This window comes from Onychostoma macrolepis, chromosome 12 (genome assembly GCF_012432095.1).
Source record: "Onychostoma macrolepis isolate SWU-2019 chromosome 12, ASM1243209v1, whole genome shotgun sequence".
NCBI lineage: Eukaryota > Metazoa > Chordata > Actinopteri > Cypriniformes > Cyprinidae > Onychostoma > Onychostoma macrolepis.
In genome coordinates, this window is record NC_081166.1 from 22,854,485 (window position 1) to 22,876,242 (window position 21,758).

The 21,758-nt window shown below is 36.9% G+C and overlaps 1 protein-coding gene across 1 annotated transcript in view; it reads right to left on the reverse strand.

Annotated features, from left to right (window-relative positions):
* The window catches only part of waplb (WAPL cohesin release factor b), a 59,236-nt gene that overhangs the window by 26,090 nt on the left and 11,388 nt on the right, over positions 1-21,758 (reverse strand). The window contains exons 3-6 of the mRNA XM_058793089.1: positions 15,855-16,536; positions 14,583-14,911; positions 13,554-13,669; positions 1,146-1,241 (exon numbers count right to left, since the gene is read on the reverse strand). Of these exons, the coding sequence (XP_058649072.1) occupies positions 1,146-1,241; positions 13,554-13,669; positions 14,583-14,911; positions 15,855-16,536 (1,223 nt within the window). The remainder of the gene's footprint in view (positions 1-1,145; positions 1,242-13,553; positions 13,670-14,582; positions 14,912-15,854; positions 16,537-21,758) is intronic.

Below are 21,758 nucleotides of genomic sequence, written 5' to 3' on the forward strand. Positions count from 1 at the left end.
GGATTGATTGTGTTTGGATGGCACATGTAGAGAGCGAGGGAGAGGCTGCTAGTTGGAAAAGAAGTGCATAATGGGGTCATGTTTGAGGCACATCAAAATACACTATTTACTTTAATATACGTTCCTTTTTTAATGGTGAATGATTCATTCAGGGTCAGTTATGCTTGCTTCGGAATCTTTCTTCAAAATGTAATAACTTCACCACTAAAAATACTTCTCCTAGGCTGCCCAGTCTACTGGTTAATGTTAACCAAGAGCAGAATCAATAATGGTTGAAAGCTTTTCAAATATTTTCATTAAAAAAACTTCTGAAATGGTATGACGTAACGAAGGCCTTGTTTGTTGAAATCAGTTTGATATATGTTCCGAAACAGTAATTTAAAAAAAAATAAATAAATAAATTGAATTTAAAAAAAAGCAGCAATGGAAGCTTTAATTCTTTGAAGCTTTTTTTAAGCAGGGTTTCGAAAGAACCCATTAGAGGTCGACTGATATATTTTTTATTCTCTGGCCGATGCTGATATTTAGAAATCAGGGCAGCCGATGGCCGATATATGCCGCCGATTTTTTGGCCGATATGTTTGGCCAATTTGTTGCCAAGCAACACCTGTGCTGCATTTTAATTTTGAAACGTGCAGTGCTCAGTTTATTCAACTAATATAAGCCTTTTGGAAAATCTATTTGTGGCTGTCAGTTTTGATATTGTAACGAGTCTCCACAAATAAATTAATGTATGGGAAACACTGGACACTGCTATAAATCAAATGGCCATAGTGATAAAAATAAAATGTTTAAGAATCTGCTCAACAGTGCTAAAATGTTAGCGGGAAATGGACGCTTTTAAAATTTCAGTACCAACTGGTATTGTGTTTGTACTTTTAACAACACACTTTGAATATTGTTTTATACTGATTAACAACTGTGGTTCTGGTGATAAACTATCACTGCTCAACATCTCGCACACTGGGGAGACACTAAAGCAAAATGTGTAAAGTGGCATTAAAGAGGTCGGAGTTTTTACACAAAGGTGACTATAAACATTGTGGTGATAGCATGAGAGGAGCCTGTGCTAAAGCACTTTCTATAGTGGGTTGTGACTGTGTGGAGTGTTTGGTCAAATATCCTGTGCTTGGCGTTGTACTCACTGGAGGAGCCTTAGATCGTGATGGAGGCATGGGCTGCAGCTCTTCTGGCTCTGGCTGGTTCCAGTGTCTTGCATTATACACAGCTTTAGTAGGCGACTGCAGAAAGAACAGGCAAACACTGTTACACTGAGGGCATTTTAACACAAGAGCTTCACGTGCAGGTCTGAGTTCATAGAATATAAGTTTGGGGTTCATTAGTTTGGCATGGCTTGCATCAAGAAGAACAAATCCATTTTGAGACTGAACAGAAGTACCAGTTTACCTTATGTCAGTTTCGCTGAAAACAATTAAGCAGATATATTTACCAGTGGTCCTTAATTAAGGAGCTGAGGCCCTATGGGGTCTCAGCAAACTTAGAAGGGGGCCTCAAGATGAACTTAAATACATGTTTAATTTGAATTATTTTAAAAGCCTGACTTCTAGACCTGGAAAAGTCATGCAAATTTTAAAATGCCATGGGCCCTTTTAAAAATGAACATAAATTTTTCTAGTCTGCCAAGCTGTAAACGATTTTATTTTTACTAAAACAGTTTGAAAAATCCTAAAAGTCAAAAAGGTTGAGAACCACTGATGTGAATAATATGATTCCAAATAACACTGTGAATCTACTTGAATAGTGTTAAAGGGGTCATGAACTTAAAAACCAAAATTCCCTTGATCTTTTCACATTTAAGAGGTCATTATACTACAAAAACATCCTGTAACTTTCAGAACTCAAAACTTTCTCGTTAGTCACAAAACAACTTATATTGAAACCAGTCTGCCAAAAAACCTCAGCAGCAGCAGATCAACGCCTGCTTCTACATCACTGCCTGTTTAGCCCTGTGTTTACGGGAGAGGTGAGCACGCAGCTCTACGCAGAACTGATCCCAACATTAGGAAAAAGTGGATGAAATTTATTTTTTAATAAAGTTCCATCAGTAAGAACTTGGTCCTTTGTTCATTTAATTTTTCCGTGGATTCGTTTACAAACAAGGCACAATTCGACGCAGGATTTTCAGAAGGATTGAAACTAAAAGACGATGCTGTGCCGACTGTATTAGATCCAACAGTAATGTCGCAATACACAAGTCCGAGTAAATGCTTTTATTACACTGTCACTATTGCTCTGTCTGTTAAACAGATCGTTTGATATGAGTAGCCTATATGATATGTGGTTTTAACCTAAATGACAGCAGCGTCCGTCTGTGAAGGACGTAAGCTGTCAAACACAAGTGTTAGCCAATCATAGCAGTTGGCGTTTACTTTCAAGTCTACAATCTGCCACGCCCATTCAAACGGAGTGTTCTGATGTGAGAGTTCAAAAACAGGACAGAGAATAGCCCATTTTAAATTATGATGTTTTTTGATGCAAGTGTCTTGTGCGCTTTCTTATAGACCATTTTCTGTGCGTTTTCTGTGCATCCACAGATCGCAATAAACTGAGTGTGACAGCTTTTAATAATTTTTAAGGGAGTTTGCAAATGTGATATTGATTTAATACAACAGTTCAATAAACAAGAAGTTAATATTAAGTGACTTATGTTGTCTGACTATAACACTACTGCCTGATTTTGGACCATTTCATCAAGGAAAATAGTTCCAAATTAAGTATGAAGTATCTCTAAGCAAACACAGTGGCATTTCATTCATGAATGAAAGTGCATTTTTAAACTAATCTAGTGAGTCAGTGATTCATGATTACCCATTCATAACGAATCAGTTGAATGAATGATTCAGTGATAAAATCAGTGACTGGCCGCCACCTGCTGGCGGTTTTAGTGTCATTTTTAACATATCATTTCCATTATTATAATTCAGTACCTATCTATTATAGTCAGGGGTTAAAGCAAAAAAAAAAAATCTTGACTGAAAATCTTTCCTCGGCCAAACCCCGATCCACAGCCATACCTGTCACACACCCAGTTTAAGAGCCATGTTTTTCTTCTTGTAATTAGTAGTGCTTGTCCTCCTAATTTAAAAAATTTAGGAGCACCTTCTAATCAATAATAAAAAATTTTATCAAAAATTAGCCTTCTTAATACGAGGTGACATTTGACTCAAAGTGATTTACAGGGGCATTTTTCTAATTTTATTAAATGTATGCAGTGTTTCCTCTAGGATTTTTTCCAGCTATGGTGGCAGGACTATTTCCCATGGACCACGCCCCCTCCCCACCCAAGAATCACCTGCACTCAGAATCAAATTTATATTAACTAAAAAAAAAGTAGTATGTCTTTGAATAATTTAGTAAATAATAAAATAAGAACAAATAAATTAGTGACAATCAATAGCACAAACAAAAATAACAACAAGATACAAATTAAATTATCAGTACTTCCAATTTTTTCAGTTAGGTCTAACTATAATCTATTCAACTGTAAAAAAAAAAAAAAAGGGCATTTTCTTTTTTGCAATGGCATCATTTTCATGTCAAATTCAAAAAAATGTTTATAAGCTTTTAAAAATTTCTATTAAATGATTTAAAATAACAAATTATACAGTAACCCCTGTGTTTGCTTTTAGAGATGCGCAGCGGCTCAGCTGTTACTTTATTTAGAACCATTTTCGTTGATGATATAGACTACAGCAAAAATGCAGTACTTGTTTATTGATCTGTTGTATTAAATCAATATCACATTTGCAAACTCCCTTAATAATTATTAAAAGCTGTCACTCTCCTTATCGTGATCTGTGCACAGATGAGAGCGCGCGAGAGTTCTCGAGACTCAAAAGCACGTGCAAATGTGATACATTCCGTCGGAACCTGCTGGAATCTGTAGAATGATTATTACCGGTAATTGCCGCAATCCCGCGCTGTTCTCTGATAATACCGGACTGTGAATGATGCGAGCGGCGTTACTGTGTTGTCAGTGAGACACTGCAGCCGTGGCGGGGATGATTTTTGGTGTGCCAGCAGAACAACAACAACAACGCGCTACATGTTTCTTTACCCCTCATTTATCCCTAATAACTAATAGAGTGAACACGGAGCAGTTTTTCCGTGAGCAGGAACACAAAACCCGGAGTGGATCACGAGCGGAGTGAATACAGAACGCTTCGAGCGGAGAGAGGAACGTGCTTCCGCTCCACTCCAGGCTTTGATCACACCCCCCTCAGCAGGTTGAATACACCTCGTCTTTCCCTAATTTAAGACCTATTCAAGCTAAAATTAAGAAATGTATTACACTATTTGAGAAATGTAAGCCTATTTACGGCCTTAAAATTATGAAAAGTGCATTTAAGACATTAAAAACAGGCGGGAATCCTGCAAATGACGGAAATCCGTCATAGACTCGCTGCAATTAACGGAAATCCGTCGTAGAGACGGAGAACTTTAATCCCTGTATAGTTAAAGTACTAAAGCTAAAATTAAAGTACTGTTAATTTAATTTGTATCTTATTTGTTTTTGTTTGTGCTACTGATTGTCATTAATTTATTTGTTCTTATTTTATTATTTGCTATTTACTTGTCTTTTTTAGTTATAATAAATTCCAATTCTGAGTGCACGTGATTCTTGGGTGGGGAGGCGGCCTGGTCCATAGAAAATAGTCCTGCCACCACAGCTGGAAAAAATCCTAGAAGAAACACTGAAATAGTTTAGTTTTTATGAATTTGATTATGTATTTATTCATTTTGTTTGGGGAACAGCAGCATGCTTCTAAAACGAGCCCATCCACACTCTCTCAGATTGGCTGTGACTTATGATTTAGCAATGCTGTGTTGTGTCTTGTAGCCATGTCACGTCTGGTGTGGACAGACAAATAATTATTGTAAATCTTATCACATTGTGTCTGGTGAGGAAGAGAAGTAGATGCTAGAGCAATACAGGATTGTAAAGGACCACAAGCTGGGATTTGAACTATGGTTGCTCAAAGCACCACCACACTGCAGGCTATTAGTTCCAACATTTTTGCAACTTTTAGAAGTTGTGCTTGTCAGTTCAAAACTACACTCAAGTATAAGTAAAAATAAGAGCAAAGCTTTTCTCAGCAAACCCCAGTAAAATGCGAAGCCATCCATTTTTGGCAGTTACCTACAGTGGTTTAAAAAAAAAAAAAAAACCACAAAAAAGTTGTTAATACCCATGGTAATGAAGCAAACATATAAGCGTTCTGAGCCAAGAAACACATTGTGAAAACAAACCTGTGAGGGTTGGGATCAGAATCGCATAAGGGTTCAAGCAAAGCAACCGAAACAAGTGTGAAAACTGAGAATCATCCAATATCCAAATCCACTCCAGTCATGAAGATAATGGTCTGTAAACATTTGAGGCATAAGCTTCTGCTCCACTTTGCACAAAGACTGCTATATTCCTTCTTCAACTGTAATCACATTTGTAATTAAAACTCATTAAGAAGTGCTACATTTCTCAGCTTGTTTGTGTTGGCGGAGTGTGAATTGAAGCGCAGGTCATTTGTCTCAGCGGGAGACCATTCAAAGTAGACTGCAGGAACACTCTATTTATGAACAACTCGCAGAGGATGCCAGATCGAGTCAAACTGCAGGGACTGACGGCACACAAACAGCCAAAAGGGGATGGGGTGGTAAAAGGGCACTTGGTGACAGGAGGAGGTGTAGGCACAGTCCACTGAGCAACACTGAGGCTGGGTTATTATTAATAATGAAGAGAAAGATTCTGGCCCACAACATAACTCTGCAGGAGACTGGTTTTAATCTTCTGTAATTAAGAAGTGTTCTTCATGCTAGCAGGGAGTGAAAGTCTAGCTCCACCCCATGGAGAGCTCCTCATGCTGGGCTAGAAGCCTCCAGAAGGTCTTGCAGAGAGAAATCAAAACTGCCCCCCTGAAGTGTTTTTTTCTATGAGTTGGAATCCCCCTCTAAAGTCTGGGAATGATGTTGCCAAGTAAGACCTCCACGAGGACTAGGCAGATAGAATACAGCTGAAATGATACTCACAAGCACATGAAATTGCTTCTAGCTATGAAAGCTCAGGTGTTCAAAATTCAAAAATGTCACAATACAATGCAAAATGCATTGAGAGTAAGCGTTGTCGAAAGGAACACTAATGAAGCATTGCCATAAACTGCTTTAAACATTTGCCCCTTAGAAAATCCCTGCTCATGAGGTAGTACTTTTTCAGAGGTCTGGAACTTTCGGAGGCGGGACTTGGGCGCTGAGCATGCTGATTGGTTGAGTTCACGCAGCATTGTATTTCAACCACCATATATTCGCATAAATTTTAAATATGACTGTTATTGTGTCATGAAATGTAGTTTTAGAAGTATTTCAGGCGAGAATGTAGTTGTTTAAAACTCAAATCTGCGGTTTATTAATAAAGACAGTGCCTATTTGAAAATGTGCTTCACCGATTTCAAAGACGTGAGCTCCACGTGATCAGCAGTTGCTCAATGCTCATGTTTCCCGACGAGAGCAGCCTCAACTCGGCTAGTCCTTCTGGCATTTGCCACTGATGTCTCTGTAGTGGTTAAATATAAGCTATCATTCTTTTTGGGTAAACCTTTGGTCTTTATTCTATTAATCTATTAACATGTTAAAATGAAAAGAGGCAATACTTGCTTGATATAATATTTTGTTTCATTGTAATGTATGCAAGTTCCCTAAACTACATTTCTGAGGCTATTAATATGTTTAAACGAAAACGAAGAGGCAGTGGTGTTTGATAACATTTCTTATTGTAAGGAAAATTGCAGTAAACAAGGCGAGCTGACTGATGTTATCAAGTACGCTGCTCTTTGCAGAATTACCGGACTTGCGTCATCTCGTCCCGGGAGTTCACACTCCTGAGTCGAACTCACAAAGTCCAAACTACTGAGGATGCAAGTCAGAAATTTGCGTACATGGTATTGAGTAACGCGCGGACCTACATCACCTGGCTATTTGCCTAATCTTCTCGGTACTTTAGATCGCGATGGAAACGCAGACAGCAACAGGTCTGGGGGGAAAAAACTTCCTGGGACAAATTGTTCCAGGTAATTTCGGTGGAAAAGCGGCTTAAGTTGTAAATAATGCCTTTCCATATACCAAAAAATACAAAACATTAGGGCTGTCAAGAGGGCATTTAAATATTTCCAAAATTATTTACATTCAAATTTTGAAGACCGTATTTCAACTAGGACAATATCAGTAAACACCAGATTTTTAAATCATCGGTCCAAAAGAGGGTGCAACAAATAAGTACAAACTCAGCAGAGCTGCGTTAACCTAGGCTCTCTAGACAGTTCCATTGTTAATTTTTTAGGTTTTTTTTTTTTTTTCCTCTCTCAACTTTACAAATATGTCAAAAATACCCCATTTTAGCAGTGCAGCTCCTTCAAGGCTATTCAGTAAACAGCAACTGTTAATATTGGCTAACATAATTGCAAAAGACAACATATAAACTCCCCCATATACTATAGCATTCGAGTATGTATTTTGAAAACATGCTTCATGATGCAGTTGTTGTGGTTGCAGAAGTTTCTTCAACCAAATTCTTTCGTACATTGTGCCTCGTTTTCAAAATAATCTGCAATGAAACACTACAAAACAATCCTCTCACATGATCCAAAAATGATGCTAAAAATAATTTCATTGTTCCTAACACTGAGGTCGATCGGAAGGCTTGCAGAGACGTGAATGCCATCTAAACAGGATGCATCACAGCAATCATTCCAAAAAGATCACCTACTTTCCTCATCCATTTGTCCTGTTGTCAGGAGTAACTCAAGTGTGTGGAGTACATCAGAAATAGCACAGAGCATCTGTCTACTTTCTCTAATGTAGTCAGTGTCATTGATTATATTTGGTTCCATATTTTTTTTTTTTTTTTATTGATGTGATGTTGCACTCACATTTAGTGTAGAAAGGGCATCACAACTGTGGGTGTGGCCATGGCTGTGTCAATGGTGTCAACGGATTGATATCTTACTCCAGAGGCAGTTATATGCAAATATATTTGCCCTTGTGATGTTAAAAGAACCACAATACCCAAATGAGTTTTTGGAGCTTGGCTTAAAATAAAGGCTCTTTTTGTATTGAGAAGGATGAAATTTGTAGGATGTTTAATATCTGGGTGTGCTCCACCCAGACTCCGCCCTCTTTGACATGGAAATCTTCTCCAGTTAATTTCCTTCTTTCATATCAGGGAAAATTTTATTTCTAAATTCATGACCATTTATTTGAGGAAACTGACCACAGACTTTATAACAACCGCATATGGAAAGCCAAACAAATCCTTCAACAGCGAAAAAGAAAAGCAGCGTGTCTGACGAATGCTGTCTTTAGACGAATGAAAAGTTAATGAGTAGTGAACTCATCCGAGTAGTATTCACTTGCGATCAGCCTAAGCTGTAAAATATAAGGCAATTTAGACATCTTGGGTCTTGACATCATTTGCACAGCTGTATGATGCAGCCAACGGATTAAAAAAACAAATTTGACCCTTCAGCACCTGTGCGTCAATAGCCATGCACTAATTAAATTAGCTTTAAATATCATAATCATGTCATTACCGAAGTCTTAAGAGCTTAGGAAAAGAGAAAATGGCTCTAGTCAAAGACACAACCTGTAGCTGAAGTCTGCAGCTCTCAAGGTAATTTCACTACAGTCAGGCACTTCTCCAGCAGAGTTACTGCCATCCATTGCATCATCATGAAATCGGCAGTGCTTCCCACACACAGACTTTACCTATATTAACGGCCGCCCAAGTATATTTGGTGACACATATTTGGTGACACATATTTGACTTAATTACTATTATTATCCTCTTACACTTTTTTTTTTTTTTTATCCGCCTGAGATAATGAAACCATACGCGATCGATTAACTAGTGGAAAATCTCCCTCGTCCCTACGTGCTTCGTACTGCTCGTTCTGTGCGCTCAAGAACTGTCGACACTCCCACAAACAATCTCCAGTGATTCCCATATGTTGATTTATTTGTGGCGGGCCGCCATTATATCCACTGCTCGCTGCTATCAGCTCCCGTGTCTCTCTCTCTCTCTCTCTCTCACACACACACACACACACACACACACAGGCAGTGCGCTGAATGAGACAAAACCGTAATATAGCCAAAACCACCACATATGTAGTGTTAGATGCATATTGATTTTATCAGACAATGTCACGACTATAAATCAGGATTTAAGGAGAATACTGAGAGTGATTCCTGGTTAACGTAGTATTAATGGGTTGTGTTTACTATTTATACTTTTTTTTTTTTATGTATGACAACAGAAAATATAATGTGAACAGATTTATTGGGCATTCAGTTGCAGTACAGTTTTGTGACAGTTCATAGAGTAGAACAGATCTGAACACTGTTGCCAACTCTCACGAGACAAATAAGCAACTGCAACTTCAAAAACAAGCCCAAAACAAGCCCAATATTTTTTTGATGATTATCATCAATATTATTTATTAACAATTTATAACCAGTAAATGAGCCTGCAACGTATTAAACTGAAACCACTCTTTTATCTGAAAAACAAACACAGAAGCTATTTTCAAACTCATTTTCAAACTTCCACTCCGTTACTATGGCAGATTTGATTTTAGGAAAAGTTCACAGTAAAATTTCCCAGATTTTAACACTATTTATTAATTACAGAGTTAAAGTGCCCCTATGGATTTTTGAAATTTACCTTTGAATGAAAACATCCTGCAAAGTTTTAAATCTGAAAATGCACCGTGTATAAAGTTACTGTCGAGTTGTTTTTAAAACGAATCCCAAGCCGTTTCATGTTGATGTCAACATGAAACATTAGCATATTGCCCGCCCACTTGTTGGTCTGAATGAAGACGCAAATTCATTCTTTGCCACTATGTGCTGCTTTTGGAGGGGTAAAAATAGCTGTTTCCCCGGTAATGCTGTACACAAAGCAGCACTGTGCACACAAACGCTGCTTTATCAGGCATACAGGCATGATGAAATGAAAATGAGACCAATCGGACCAATCACCGCAGATTAGCATCAAGCAAAGGAGGGGTTTGGAAAAATGAATTCCTGAGCGAATCATTTGGGAGTCGTTGAGCAAGTAAGGTAAAAATAAATGCATATAATAAGACAATGAAAGTGTTTTTTGACCTTGCGTGCATGTCAAACTGTTGTTGCGGACTACCAAAACCAAAATATGAACCTTTCATTCCCCATAATAGGCTCATTTAGCACCACCGCACCTATTAGCAAAAATAAAATCAAAATAAATTTACAAAATTAAAACAAAGTCAAAATGGGGGTTATTTTTATAATAATAAAACAATAAAATAAAATAAAGCATTGGTTGGAGAGCGAGAGAGAGAGCAAATGCAGAGTGCAAGTGAAATGTCTCCACATGAATGATTCACACAGGAGAATCAGACAATGAGTGTGTATCGAGCGAGAGGTGAGCAGGTTCTGCCCCTGGCATGTTCATCGGTGGCAGTAAAAGTCACTACAATGCTGAGCTTTGACCCGTTTCAAACACCTCTTATACTTAAAAGACATGAATAAGAACATCCCTCTTGACTCTTCCTGTAACTACAATTGAAGACACATGAAAGGAATATTGTGGATTTAAAACAAGTTAAGCTCAAATCAACGCCATGAGAGCTAATGCTGATTACCACAAAAAAAAAAAAAAAAAGACTAATCTCATTTAAAAAGAGCAAAAAGCACAATTTGTAATGCACTTACAACGGAATTAAAAGGGGCCATCAAATTTTTGAAGCACTTACATGATTTATTCAGTAAGTTATATTTGAGCTGTTTCATTTAAATTATACTTCTAGCAGTGGCTTAATAATATGGATGGCCTGAGACCACAACCAGACCTTTGTGCTAGTTGACAGAACTGTCACTTGCCCCACTGGGACAGCAATTACGCTATGACGTTCCAACAACCTCACATTTATTGATCGTGTAAATGTTCGAGCCTTGCGAACTTAAACATTTGCTTTCTGTGATATTTTAAAAGTCTAGGGAATTGTGCTGATATAAATGCCACCAAGTCATTTTGCTGACTAAAATACATCTTTGATAAAGAAAATTTTTAGGTTTTTTTCCAGGTTTTTTTTTTTTCTTTCTTACATGTAAGAGGTAAATGTACTATAAAAACATAATGTAAGTTTCACAACTCCACAAAACCACCTCATTACACCGAAAACATGTTTTATTGAAACTAAGCTCCCAAAACCACTGAATATATGAATACATCACTACACTCAATACAAGACCACCAGTACAAACACAGATCAAACCTGCAAAAAAATGCCTAATATTGGCCGGATTTTTTTACTTTACAAATGTAAATTACAATATTATTATCTGCGGCTGTCTTAAAGGGACAGCTCACCAAAAAATGTAAATTCTGTCATCATTTACTCATCCTCATGTTGTTCCACATCCTAACACTGGTGAAGATATTTCTAATGAAATCTGAGAGACTTCTGTCTAGCATTGAGTATCGTTTGCATTTTATCAATTCTGATTTCAACTCCGATCCTGCTTATCGATTCAGATTCTTTTCGATTCCCAGTTTCGATTCCAATGGGATTAAAAAATATCAAACATTTATTGTGCTTTTTGAAAACCCTGAACAAAAAACATCAGGTTACAAAAAAAACTGGACTTGTTTAAAAATCGAGAGAGAACTACAACCTCCATAATTGTTTTTTTTTTTTAAACTCAATTTATGCAGAATCACGCAACTCTATTGTGTGCAAAATAGAGTTGCGTGATTCTGCATGAATTGAGTTTTGTTTTTGTTTAGTTTAAGGAAGTTGCTGTTCTCTCTCGATTCAGAAGAAAATACATTAGATAACTAAACAAAATCACATGTAATTTATGAATAAATGATTCAATAATAAGTAAACATTTACTTTTCAGTACTGGATGAATCTGTGTTTTTGAACGAATCTCATGAATTACACAAAGACCAACACATTTTAACAGTCCCTTTTCGTCACCTACTGGCATGATGTAATCGATAAATTTTGATTTGAAGTGTCAAATTACTTTCAAAAGGTGATTTACTATATTTTGATCACTATCGCACAAATCAGATTTTATATCCGAACTATAAACTTTTATTCCAGTACTTGAAAAAATGAAAATAAATAAATAAAAAATACACAGGAATCGATAAGTGGAAATCGGAATTTTAATTTTAGAAGTATCCGATTCTGGAATTGGAATCGATTTTCGATTCCCGACCCTACTTCTGTACCTCCGTTAATTTATTAAGAGATCGCAAAACTAATTGAATTGAGCAGTTACGTCCAAATTTTCTGAAGAAACTTGGATCACTTCATATGATGAACAGATTTAATTTAGGCTTTTATTCACATATTAACATCAGTCAACGCACACATCAGCAAAGGCAAATGGAACCGCAAGCATGCTTGCTTGACATGTGAGAACCAATAAGGTTCATTCTTGTGTGTTATGCAACCCATTTAAGGTTCCATAAGGACCAATGAGGTTTTCACATGTCTAAGAAATACAGTTGAGCTTCTGTTTGCTGATCAATGTAAATATGTGAATAAAAGCCTAAATTAAATCTGTTCATCATATAAAGTGATCAAGTCTAAACCACAAGGATGAGTAAATAGCAGAATTTTATTTTTTTGGGTGATCTATCCCTTTAATTTCTCAGTTTTCAAACATTTTGAAAAAAGATTTAAAAAAAAAAACAGGGAGCCCTTAGCTTATATTTTCTTGATAAGGACTTCTCATTACAAGTATGGGAAGATGCTTGGTGTATGATGCGTTCCCAAATGCACATTAAAGCGACTGGAATGCAAAGCAGATGCAGAGATGGATGCATATTATGGTTTCGGTTTTATTTTCATTAATCGTGCAGCACTACTTCTCACTATCAGTAATCTCCAGATCCCTTCCGATATAGTGATGAAGGGAACCATGGAGGGAAGCAGTTCTAATACCTCTTCCTACCTCTGTTTGATATGTAGTATCATCAATAAGTAAGCCATTCACAGGCTAATTTCCCCGGAATACGTAAACACTGTGATGCTAGCAAAACATTGCTCTGTTTGAGCATTTATATGCTTAAAGTTCAATCATGACTTAAACAATCAATCATAACCCCAGAGAAGCCTCTGTGCACATACAGCAGCCGCAGGAACATTTGTAATAATGGCTGAGCTGTCAGCAGGGGCGAGCAACATAACTGCATTACTGTCATTATAGATAAAAGTCATGCTGAAGACAACGGGTGATGCCCGTTCCACCCTCTGCCTTCACTATTCTTCCGTTAGTGTACAGAAACAAGAAATCAAACGCCTACATCATTACTTTACATGATGGCAGTAGGGTAACATTTACTTTGGTGAAATGGGCTAAACAACCTTTAGATTCTAAAGGAAATGACATGTAGTACAACATGCTCCAGAACAAATACTGGCATCACAAACCAGTATTTGGAATGGAAAAAATTTAAATAGAAAAAGAGACATTATGAAGCGTACCTTCTTAGGTCCGCTGAAGATCTTCCTGCTGCTCTCCTTGGCTTTCTCCTGAGCTTTGACCTGAGGTTTCCTTACTATCTCAAAGGGAAAGGGGATCTCTGGGAAATACAGAGGATCTGTAAAACCACAAACAGACATCAGCCATGTGTCTGCTAAATGTTGCTATTATCTCTAAAAGGAAAATGTGTTCTCTGCATTGGGCATGTAACTTGAGTAATATAACAGATATACATTTAAAGTGATACTAAAAAAAAAAATAATAATAATAATAATAAAGATCAATATGACAATATGTTCTAAGAAAAGTAAATCTGTGTAAATGTCCATGTGTAAATCTAACAAACATGTCAGGGACATATTTCACAACTAACCAACAAATAAACAAACTAACTAACTAACTAACAAATTAACAATTATATGCATAAATATGTAAATTAACCAACTAACAAATAGGCAACAACAAAAAACTAAAACAAAAACATACTAAAACTATTAACATCATTTTCTTAGGTAATATATATATATATATATATATATATATATAAACAATGGCCCTAAAACCAGGCTTTATTTTCTGTATGCAAAATACAATGTCTTATCTTAATTTTTGCAATAAAATTGGATTACACTTTATTTTAAGGTCCAATTCTCGCTGTTAAACCATTAACTATGACTTTTGCCTCAACAAACTCCTAATTTGCTGTTTATTAATAGTTGGTAAGGTAGTTAAATTGGGTAGGATTAGGATGTAGAATACGGTCATGCAGAATATGTGCTTTATTAGTACTAAGTACTAATTAAACAGCCAATATGCTAGTAATAAGCATGCTAATATGCAACTTGTTAATAGTGAGAATGGGTCCCTATACTAAAGTGTTACCATAAAATTCAAACTAGATTTGTTCTTGAAAGCATAGTGAGATCAGGATCAACATCTGTGCAGATTTACTGTGGATTCAGGCAGGTACAGCAATGTAAACAGAACCCAAAGTTAGATCCCCAGAAATTGTGTTGAGTGTAAATACTGACCGTGTTTAAGGCCGTGACTGTGACCTGCAATGTGACTGCTCTGAAAGCTCTGCATCTCACTGGGCTGAGGATTGTCAACATTGGTTTCTGTAGACATCAGTGGCACTGCTATGCCTGCTTCAGCCTTCCTCTTAGCTTTCCTTCTTTCAGAGGAACCCTCATCTTCCTCACTGTCACTCTCACTCAGGTCATCAAAGCCGAAGTATTTGATCCTGTAGTTAGAGCTTCCTGAAGCAGAGTCGTCATCCTCAGCCAAAGCATCAGTGTCATCAAACCCAAAGAGCTCCAGCTTACTGCTCTTCATTTTGCTCTGTGTGGGTCTGGATCGACTAGCAACCCAACAGATAAACAGTCAGAATCTCACACGTGTAGACTTTTGGTAACATGAAGGAATGAGGCAATCAATGAATTTAACAGAATTACTGGCATCTTTGAGGGTTTTAATCACACTTCGCTTCATCTATGTATACCTGATCAGTTGGTGTCTACAAATTAGCAACGGTTAAACCAAAAAAAATTAAATAAAAAACCTTTGCAAACCTTTACATAATTCTAACAATCTCAAATTATTTGATTTATTTGTTAAGTAGAGCTGTCATTACTTGATTAAATAGGAGTACCAGGTTTTTTAAGGGGTTCAATGAGATGTAAGAGATAGAAACTAAGAGCGATCAAAAAATATTTTCCAATGTCTAGAGTTCAGATGGTGTTAATGTTCACTTCTCTATTTTTGTTTAAGCGGTTGAGGTTGGAGCTGTGGATTAATAGTGGAGCCATGCTCAAATGGGTGACAAGACTCGAAAACAAAAATACATACAATTTTTTTTTTTAAATTATAAAAAACAAAATTGAAACTAAACAAAAAACAAAACTAAATACAAATGCCACAAAACTAAACAACAAATAAAAAAAAAAGTATGTTACGTACTGAAGCTTTGGAAAACAATGTCAATGGTTTAAAAACATAAATATATAAATGTGAAGAGAGCAATTAGGTATTTTGCTGCCTTCACCTGCGCCATTGTTACTAAGCAACTGGGTAAATAGCTGATGGCTTGATGACGCAAACGCACCATGGTTCGGACCCAAATAAAATAATATGAATGCAGGCCCATGGGGGCGGAGCAATTGAACTCTGGTTCGGACCAGGCAATTGAACCAAGTGTGAAATCACCCTAAGATTACAGTCCAAAAATAGTAAGAAGTACAGCTCAAACTGCAGTACTAAGAATTTCATGTTATTACAGCAATGTTCTTTCAGAAAACTATTACCTGAAAGGTTTGCTTTCTGTCTCCATTTGTTTCCTCAGTCTTACTGCATCTCCTGGTCTAGCAGCTGGAGTGCTGGCTGTGTACTCCTCCACACTGCGGTCCATGGAGTCCTGGAAGGTGACGTTAAACATGGAAACACAAGACGGGTGTAGCACTGTAAAGTCTCTCGTCCGACCTCTGTTTGTAGTTTTCCCAGCATTTTCTGCCCCGCTGTTCTGCAACACTTCCATGGAGCTATGACTAGAAGCGCTTCCACTCCCATCAGATCCACCAGGCTGTTTACCTTTACTGGGTCTGCAGTACGTTCTGCAGTTGGATGCCCTGAGCACAGACTGAGAGTGGTCCTCGCTTTCAGATGGCTCGAAAGGAAAATTAAAGTTCCCTTGAGCAAACTCGTCTAACCGAGTCTCAGTGGAGGATTTGCCCTGAATGTTGCTGTGACTGTAACTACCGGATGCCCACAAGGTAGACGGAGGGCCTTTAGGTCCGGTAAAGAGGGATGTGGAGCGTGCTCCCAGACCGACCACAGCGCTCCAGGCATCGTAAGAATCCTTGTCCTCTGTTTTTTCAGACTTTAACGTGGTGGTCTGGGCAAGAGGTCTCGTGTAGCTTTCAGAAGGGTTTTTGTACCATGAGTAGCTGTTGCGGTCTGTGCTCTCGATAGACCAACTCTGGGTTTTTCCTACAGAAAAGGAATTCAAACATCATTCAGATTTTAGAGAACTCGCATGACTTCAAACAACTAAGTACTTGACCAGTCATGTTCCTAAATCAGCAGGAAGTAGGTTACTGAAAATAGCTACATTAATAAACAAAACCAACAGAATATAGCAATAATCAATTACACAACCAAAATATTGTCACAACTAGGGCTGTAGCTATCGAATATTTTAGTAATCTAGTATTCTACCGAAAATTCTATCGATTAATCGGATAAGAATAACTTTTTCTTTATTAAAGAGCAATACTAAATATACAAGAGAAAATAAGACAGGTCTCTTAAAATGAACAAGTAATTTGTTTCCTTTTTAGAAAAAATTACATTTTTATTGCTGAAATTTAATAACTGTGAAAACTAAACCCATTTAGTGCATTTGATTGCCATATTACATTCAAAATGCAAATACAAATATATAAAAATATAAAAATCAATTTCAAATTACTTTAAAAAAGGTAAACATGGTACAACCTAAAAATAAGACATATATCAAAATAATAATAATAAAAAAATAAAAATAAAACCTAAACATTGTGCAACTTAACTTTCAAGTTTCAGCCTAACTACAGCTCAGGCGTTACATAAGCCTTTACTGTCTTCTTAGAAGGCTTTGTGGCTTTTGTAAGAGGCAAACATTTGTGGGCAGGAAGCTAACGTGGAACAAAAACAAGAGTCCATACACACAACATTTACTAACACATTTGTGTGTAATCCTTTAAAGGAGCATGTGGTTGCAAACACAGTGCACTCTATGCAGTTACAGGAATGCACCGAAATGAGAATTCTGGATGTGCTTGGTTAAAAACTGAAACTGCTTTGTAATAATTATTTATTTTATTCAATAATATGAAGTAGTTTTGTAAGACTTTTTAATTTAACTCAATTTTAATGACACAGAATTTAAAAAAACACAAGCCAATAAAATAACCACACTTTTATTGAAAGAAAATTGGACAGAAAATATATTAAATATCAATGTATTATTTTTATTCAGTTCTTTGCAACATCAGACATAACTGTTGTTATTGTTGTTTTTGACCAATTATCCAAATAATGTATAGTCCTGTAAACAGGGTTTTTTTTTCCTCAAAATGCGGCGGAGGTGGTACTATCCTGATCATGTGCATTGTGCACACAATGTACCTACCCTTCAAGTGGATGAAACAAACACTTTTTACACGCAACATATTTTAGGTGTTATTATAATTATAGCTGTGATTAAAGAAAATGACAATTATAAAGTTAAGTTTTATTTTCTCTCATCTAATGTTTTATTGTTATTTATTCTTAAAATAGCCTTATGAAATGTTTCATTTTTCCTCAGAAATTCTGTGTTGTGTATCTGGTTATCAAATGAAGGCATAAAACAATTTTAATTTTGTTTATCTTTAAATTATTGAAAACGAAACTTTTTGGCAAACAAAGGGGATTTACTAATAAAATTACATTTACATTTAGTCATTTTGCAGACGCTTTTATCCAAAGCGACTTACAATTTGGGGAACACATTGTATTAAAACATGGAAGAAATGTTGTGTGATCATTTCTTAAAAAAATAAAGTTTTCATAATTTTAGTAGTAGTAGTAGTAGTATGTACATTCTGCTGAACAATAATAATATATTTCTGCTGGAATGTCTTCAAATTAAACCGGACTTTTATTTTGACGGGTTGCCGTGAATACCTTTCAATTTCTGTGTGAATATGATATGACACTAGTTTTACTCAAATGAAACGGTGAAACGCTCTCAGAGCAGTTCTGGAGATGTTGTTCGTGTGTTTATGTCCTCATTGAGTCGGCAGACGCTGAAATCACCGTGAGCGTCACGCGCGCTTCAGTGTGTGTGTGTGGTAAAGGAAAACGCGCGTCTCTGCCATTCATTCATAAAGAGATATAATCGCGTAATATGAGTTAATGCTCATCAGATCGCGTAAATCAGTGGGAAATGAATAGAAATGATTCTGTGTACAGAAATATCAAGTAAACGTGTAGAAATATAAAAACCCTGGCAAAGCTATTATTATCAGCACATGTGAGGGAGCTTCATCAGTGAAGGAGATTTTACCAGCGTTGCCCAGTACAGCTGTACTACAGCATATCACCGCAAGGTAACGCTCCTGCAAACAGGAACAAGTATACATCATCGAAATTTCTTGTCGGTGCGTTATTTGAGCGGACTTGGCTTTTATGAGCGGTAAGCAGAATGCACACTGATAGAGCGGAATATTGAACAGAGCGTCACGCGGTGCAGTGATGAGAGTGAAACTGAACAGTAGGTGCGTTTACATGTACACTTTTTTTTTGTCATTCCGATTAAAATCATTCCGATTGAAAGATTCGATGAACTGTTTACATGAGACGTTATCTAATCCGATATGGTGTTTACATGTGCCTGTGCTTTCGATTTTAGGATATGCTAATAGCCTACAGTGACAACAAAAAGTCACCAGAGGAAAAAACGCCCATATTTACGTTAATATTTTTAATATCTGTTTACACTTGCTTAGAATAAACGGTTAATATTTGAATCCTTGCGTTCATTCGAGCGCTCAGTCATATGGCCAGAACGCGATCATAGAAATCATATGTCCCTCTGTAATGCAGCTGAGATTAATTGTATTCTGATACTACAAAGTTGTACTTTACTTAAATGGAACAAATACACGATTTCTTACGAAGAGTTGCTGAACAATGAATCAAAGGAGCATTGCTTTATCACAATCGTGTTTCGTACAACATTCATGGCGTGAGCATGTATAAATTCAAGATCGGAAATTATGAATCTGTCATCTATACAAATACAAATGACAAAGGCAACTTTTGGTCAAGTTGTTTATTTTCATTGAGCTACTTTCACTATCATCACTGTGTTGTTTCTAAGCTGAAAAGCAGAAAATTGCGCTTCATTTCAGATCTGTTTTTCACTCCGGACATGAGAGCAGATAGTCCGTCACACAGCAAGCGTTCTCCTTTCTAATGTGTTTTTAACTGTATAATGGAAATTTTAACTTTATACCTCCACTATTACCTAGGGATGCAACGATTATAGATTTTGTTGGTACGATTATAGTCTGAGGAATAATCACGGTTACACGATTATTATGCATGTATTCATTTCACAACATAAAATCACATAAACACTCTTTAGATATTAAAGTGTTATTGATTGCTGCCTTTTGAAACAGAAATAACACAGTAACCAATAATACAGCACAAAAAAAAAGTACATCTCTCCTACTGGAATTAAAAAACGTGACCTCTGCTCTGTAAACATCCATGTCAGTATTTCCCTTTTGAAAATAACAAATGGAAATAGATCACAAATGTATTTGGTGTTTTCATTTTGTATATTCTTTCTACATTTCTTTTGGACCTGAGGTACAGAACTTGGAAAGATGGTGAAAAATAAATTGACTTAGGAATAATACTATAACAGGGATGATAAATCACAATATTAATTAAGTATTATTAATATAAGACTAATATTAACTTTATCCCACAGAGGACACTGTTACTAATGAGGGGAATAAACTAAACTATTATTGTAATCAACTGTCATCCATACTTATTCATTTTAATAATCTTTATTCATCTGATTTCACATATGGCCTGAGAAAATATCTATTATTTTGGTTTGTGAGATCGACATCGAGCTGCCCACAAACATTTAGGAGGACAGAAACGTGTTGTCAACGCTGCCCAGCGACTTTCATTAATAAAATAGCTTATAGAGACTGGATCGCTACATTATATTAATCAGCAAAGAGGGGGTAAAATGACTGTTTAAATAACTAAACTCAAATCTTCATTGCTTAAAGTGACGCGCAGATGCAGGTAGGCTAATTCACACGCTCTCTCTCTCTCACCGCACTGATTTCTTCACGTCTTGCATTAAAATCGTTTATTGCATAGCGAGAACAGGTTGGCGAGCTGTGCATTATCCCTTATGTATTCGCTCTTTAGCAATTTTTACGGCACTATTTAAATGACGCCCTGGTCATTCTTGGTGTACCCGAAATGGTCCCACACTATCGACTTCAGTCATTTCTCTGGTGGAAATAAAGGATCGCTGTTTGGTTCCTCTGTCATAGTTAATCTAGTAGCCTCCATGTCTCTGATAAGCACGGCATTTTAAGATGGTGCACCGCTAGTGTAACGTTGTTTTTGTTTTGCGCAAGTTTCAACAGTTCCATTCCGTGCAACAGAAACACTCGGTGTAGCAGAGCCTTTACGATTAATTAACCGTGACGTTTTAAAGCGCGGTTAATCGTAAAACCGGTTAATCGCTGCATCCCTACTATTACCCAGTCTCTACTGTAGTGTCGGTGTCCCCAAATCACAGAACCGTTGCCGACTTCACGTTCACGTTCTGACGACCCGACCTCTGGACGTGATGACGTAGACGCAAAGTAATCGGTTTAAAGTGTTTACATGGCAGGATTTTAATTTTGTTCGGTTTATAGAAAGGTTTATCCCACCCCTCTCAAACCGATTACAATTTCATTCGGTTTGGGCATTTTTATTCCGATTGAGGTGTTTATATGGAGCATTTTCATTCGGATTGGACTTTTAAACCGATTACAGTGCTCCATGTAAACGCACCTACTGCTGTGCGGCGGGGCATGGCATATATTTTCGGCGGCCGAAAATTCAGAGCATTCCTAGTAAATTGACTACAACGATTCTTCGAAGCACAAGAATTTGCCTCGATGATTTTTTTGTATTCGAGTTACTCGAGGAATCGTTTCAGCCCTAGTCGCAACTATTAGATGTATAACTACTAAAGCTGCACTACCTCATTGGTTTCTCTCTCTGGCCAAAATTACTCCGGTTTTAAACTATATTAGGGCTGCACAATAGTTGTCACGACTGAATCACAGCTGATTGGGATTTAAACTCTTGACATCTGGCAGCCCAAATCCTGAAATCTTATGAAGGCTTGCTACCAATGCAAGATAATGGAAACATCGAACTAACACCTGATCACAATTAAAATATGATTAATCGCTCAGCCTTAAACTATATACCGAGACACATGAAGCAACAGTTTTAGTTACTGACAACATTGTGGAAATACTCTATTCATTAATCTGATAATGTGAAGCCAACATGAAAGTCACCAAAAGGTGGTCGACCATCTTTGTGTAAAATATATAGGCTATATCAGAGGTTCTACACACTAAGAC